The sequence below is a fragment of the Corticium candelabrum genome, chromosome 2 (assembly GCF_963422355.1).
Source record: "Corticium candelabrum chromosome 2, ooCorCand1.1, whole genome shotgun sequence".
NCBI classification, from domain to species: Eukaryota; Metazoa; Porifera; class Homoscleromorpha; order Homosclerophorida; family Plakinidae; genus Corticium; species Corticium candelabrum.
Genome location: NC_085086.1, coordinates 5515909 through 5521059, shown reverse-complemented (window position 1 = coordinate 5521059; position 5151 = coordinate 5515909). Strand labels below are relative to the sequence as shown.

The following is a 5151-nucleotide window of genomic DNA, read 5'->3' as shown; positions in this document are numbered from 1 at the left end:
GAAGCATGGGGCGAGGCAGAAAGTAATGGGTTATAAGGTCATAGAGGACTTAAAAGAAGAAGAGCGCAAGGTGTAAGGAACTAGTAGTGATGCAAAAATATGAAACTGTCACGTGGAGACCAGGACAGCCATTGCCTGCGGCACTGAACACAAGTTGGATAAAACAGGGGACAAAGCCTTAAGATGAGAAGCCACGTCCATTATCAAGGCAGAAATGGTGGAGGTTTGGAAGGAGAAAGAAGATATGCTTCAGCAAGTTCTTAATAGAGACCTCTAGTAGCCCATGCAGCCCCAATTCTGTGTGCTAGGAGAAGGAATGGTCAGTTGTGACTAGCGATAGATAATAGAGGTCTGGATGAGCAGATATTTCCGAATTCAGCTCATCCAATATCATTGATAGAAGATTTGTTGGACAGATTGGGCAATGAATGTTTCTTCTATAGACTACCCTATAATTTGAAATTGGGATATCATCCTATGCCTATTACAGACAAAGAAAAAGAAGAAATGACAGCATTTGTGGTTCCATGGGCCAGTACAAATGGAAAGCTGCTCGTTTGGCCTGTCAGAAGCCCCATCAACATTTGAACAAATGGTGAGAATATTTTGGCTGATAGTCAATACAGGGAAGCATTATATATATGTTATCTAGATGATACCTTGATATGAGGTCAAGACTGCGAGGAGAACATGAATTGTTTGCCAGTTGTTTTATACAAGATTAAGACAGTAGCAGTGGTACTGTCTCCATTATACAAGTTCAAGACAGCAGCAGTGGTACTGCCTCCAAGCAATAGTATTTTGGAAGCTAGACAAATTGAATACTGGGGTTATGTAATAGAAGCAGGAGAGGTAAAATTTATGAACGGGTAGAAAATTTTAAGGAAGCTGAAACGACCAACAACCTTAATGAAGTTGAGAAAAGCTTTTGGAGCATTTGCTTATGAGCAGAAATGGATTCCGGGGATGGCAAAAATAGCAAAACCATTGTACGGAGCTTTTGAAAAGAATGGAAGACAGAGACTGACATGGACAGAAGAAATGAATGAAGTATGCACAACATTGAAAGATAGAGCAAAAAACTTGATAGCTTTGAATATTGCAGACTTTTAGAAAAACTTTGATATAGTCACATATGCTAGTAATATAGCAACTGATGCAATGTTGGCAAACAAAGAAGACAATCAACTGAACAGTCAACTGAAAACCACTAGCTTTTTTTCACCATAAACTTACTTCTGCAGAGAAACGGTATTGCAAAACAGATAAAGAACTCTTGGCGTCTGTCTTGGCAATTAGGAAAATTACAGTGTATCTGGCCAAGCTATTTGATTTGATTACAGATCACAATGCATTATCATGGTTACAGACACTGCAAAATGACCGACGAATGAGGACGACATGAACGATGGTTAGAATTATTTTACAACAATATGATCTCAATGTCCCAGAAGGCAAATCGAAGCCAAAGAGAAAAGACTACGGCAGACAATTTATTTTGAGTGGCAGTCAATGGTCGTTTAATTGCAGCTGTACAACAAGGGTCTGATGCCGGTTTGAAAGAGGAGACGAGAGAGTTATTGGAGTTGGACACTATCCGATAACAGCCGCATAAGAAGTTTGAAATAGATCAAGTTAACAAATCAATCCACAAGAATAGCACAATTGATAAGGATTGGCACATTAGTGACCGAAGAAAAGCTTATTCCAACTAGGGAACGAGTACAGTTGAGTGAGATGGGATATTGAGATTTGTGAATTACAGTGGTAGACAAACAAGAAATCAGAAATTGGGTATTAAACAGCTTTCCTGGCAATACCAAAATCTTTGAGAAGACGCTTTTTGCTCTTAGTAAAAAATTCGCTCTTGTCAGGTCATATGGGACAAGCAAAAACATGAGAGAGAGCTTTTACAGTAGCTTGGTGGCCTGGTATGAAAAAGAATGTAAAGACATATGTACAAGGATGTGATGAGTGTCAGTTTCACAATCAAACAAAATTTTCTGGTACAGCTTCATTATGCAATGCAGATCTTCCAAGACATCCTTTGGACAAGGATGAAATAGAGTTCCGAGGCACTTTTCCCAATTCCATTCTAGATTGAATGGAGCACACATGGGCTATCCAAGACGTATTCAGCAGCTATTGTATTTTGATACCAACAAGAGATGGTAAAGCAGAGACTGCTGCACAAATATTTCAAGAGAGATGGGTGTGTCAGTTTGGAATTCCTCTTATGGTACAGTCAGATAGATCTACTCATTTCACAGCAATGGCTTTCAATGAGTCTCGTACGGCTTTAGGGAATAAAAGAAAATTAAGTTCAGCAAAGCACCCACAATATCAAGACTGGTTGACCGACAGAATCAGCTGGTGGAAAATATTCGTTGTGTGATAGATGAGGAGCCGTTTTCGTGGCCTAGAGCAGTAGATGGAGTGCAGTTTGCTGATAATACCGCAGTCAATGCTACCACTGGATAGACTCCTCATGAGATATTGTTTGGTCAGACATCATGACGTCTACAGACAGTGTTAGCAAAACAGCTATTACCATCAGGAAGCTCGTCAGAAGAGGATTAGAAAATTAACGAGACAGACCAGTTGTAGTAAATCCGATTCCAAAAATGGCCAAAAAATATTAAGAAGTGAAAGAGAAGGCGGATTGCACATTGTCAACAAAAACGGAAGGTACGAGCTATAGAACGAGGTTCCATACGAAGAGGGCCAAGTGGCACAAAGGAAGTTATCATCAGCTGAAAGGAGACTAAAACTTTCACCCAACTTTAGCACCAGATATGTGATAAAATTGACACAAAAGGAGTGTCGTGAAATGGAAGGCACAAACCCAAAAGCCATTCAAAGGCAGTCTAGCAACCTAAAATTAGCTCAGGAAGCAACATTATCACGGGAGAAGAATTTAATGGATCAGAGAAGGACGGACGGTCAATTGGAAAGAAGACTATTATGGAACAATATCACAACAGTGAGAGCAGCCTGTAGAACATACAAGATGGATCTTTGCAAGGAGACAAAGGCGTCATGAAAGACATCTCACACCGGAATCATATGCTAACTGATATAGAAATGTTGAATATCAGTACACATATGATAATTATTACTTTCAATTACATGGTGTATCCAATTTTGTAGAGGGAGGGGTGTCATGAGTAGTGTTGCGCATGCGCGTAGGCTGTATATAAGTTGGTTTCCGAAATACAGGTTAAGTCTTGAGTTGTGTTACCGAAGTCTAGTCTATGCTTAGAAAGTCATCACACAAAACGGTTTTTTTTGACTTGGCAAGAGTCTAAACCATGGCAGTGTAGTCTATTCAATCATTATGCGCTAATTCAGCCTCAGGTCATTCAGGCTTGTCAGCAATATATAAAAAAACATAACAGTTAAACTGCATTGCCAAAAGACCAAAAAACCAAAAACACTCCAAAAAGTAACGGCCAATTGAATAAACCTAAAAACAATACGTGGTATCCCACATTTAACGGCAGGGAGCTCTTATTAAAACATTTTGGTACCACGTGCCTTTGTATGGTGTGATTAAGTAATAGAGTAGACGCCATGGAATTCCCTGAAGGATTGCAGACAAAAAAATCTGATTTGCTGATAGCCGTATTTCTCAATCTGTTTGGCTGTTTCCTTCACAAATAAATTTTCAGTGGCAACTGTTATCATGCATCAGTTACAAATGCTACAAACTGTAACTACCAGTGGTGTTTTGCTTTGTCTGCGAAAGGCGGAATTCCATGGCTTCTGCACTATTCCCTAACAACACTGTACCAATTTGCATAGTACCAAAATGTTCTAATAAGAGCGTTGCTGTTAACTTAAATGCAGGGTATTACGAGATAAAAAAGATAAAAATGAAGAAAGCAAAAATAGTTTTAAAATACAAAGCTTAATACAGGCAACAAGTATCCTGCAAATAAATAAAAATAATAAAACTGAAAAAAGCATCAAGCTTTACCTTGTCTTTTACATCTATGTCACATCCTTTCTCTTTCAGCAATTTGATTGCAAAATAATCATCTCTCGTACAGGCAAAATGTAATGCTGTCCAGCCATTCTAAATATATAAAAAATGATATCAGAAAAATGTATATAGTAAGGAGGAAACATCTGTTCTTAAATATTTTTTAGCATTTTGGAATGATTTCTAATGAAAATTGTACAAAAGCCACATTTCCTTCCCTACATACAACTTTGCAAATATAGCGGTGCTGTGTTGAGTACCTTCACCATATGTAAAGCAAGAACAAATTACAGTTAGATTCAAACGCTTAATGCAGAAGTTGAATATTTCCTGTACAATCTTTAGATTTTAGAAGAACTCTCAATCAAGAGAAGAAGAGACAATCAAATAATACATGCAATTGAGCTATTTCCTGCAAATTTTAATGAGTACTTGAATTCAAATCGTTGATGTCCAAATTCTGAGAAAAAAACTTATTTAATCCTCAGTGATATCCATTGAATGTCTTTGCAGCATTATCTACACACGAGGAAGACAGAGTTCTACTTTAACAACCTCGTAATCACTTAACTATGATTCCAGTTTACATTTTGTAAGGATGGCAATGAATGCAAAACAAGCATATAAAAACACAACACATGTAAAAAAGGATAACCTCGTTTTGATCATCAAGTTTGATTCCTTTTTGTATCAGCCATTCAACAGTTGATTTATTATATCCAGTGCAAGCATAATGTAGCGCTGTTTGGTTTGCCTGAACATCAAGTACATGCAGATAACGTGACTAAATCAACAGTATTTATTGCTATTCATACCGAATCTTTCATGTGCAACGATTGTGCATCCATTTCATATAGAAATTCCAAAACACTTACGTTCCCGGCAGCACTTGCCAATAGAAATGGTGACACATGATCCTGCAGTACACAAATAGCTAGAGAACATTATGACAGTCACTTAAAATAAACACCTTTGTCAAAACTTATCTTACAATAGCAAACTCACAATTCTTGACTTTTCTGACTACAATGTCCTGCAAGCATTATGTGTTCATCATAATACATTAATCAAGAAAACAGTCATTTGTTCAAATATTCAGTCACATATTCACCATTTTGTATGAGAACAAACTTTCTGCTATCAGGCTGTGAGCTTAGCAGTTATAA

At 37.6% G+C, this 5151-nt stretch overlaps 1 protein-coding gene across 1 annotated transcript in view; it reads right to left on the bottom strand.

The window, feature by feature from the left end:
• Positions 1-3910: 3910 nt before the first annotated feature.
• The window catches only part of LOC134176365 (26S proteasome non-ATPase regulatory subunit 10-like), a 1346-nt gene continuing 105 nt past the window's right edge, over positions 3911-5151 (bottom strand). The window contains exons 2-6 of the mRNA XM_062643036.1: positions 4977-5018; positions 4801-4902; positions 4641-4739; positions 3980-4078; positions 3911-3931 (exon numbers count right to left, since the gene is read on the bottom strand). Of these exons, the coding sequence (XP_062499020.1) occupies positions 3911-3931; positions 3980-4078; positions 4641-4739; positions 4801-4902; positions 4977-5018 (363 nt within the window). The remainder of the gene's footprint in view (positions 3932-3979; positions 4079-4640; positions 4740-4800; positions 4903-4976; positions 5019-5151) is intronic.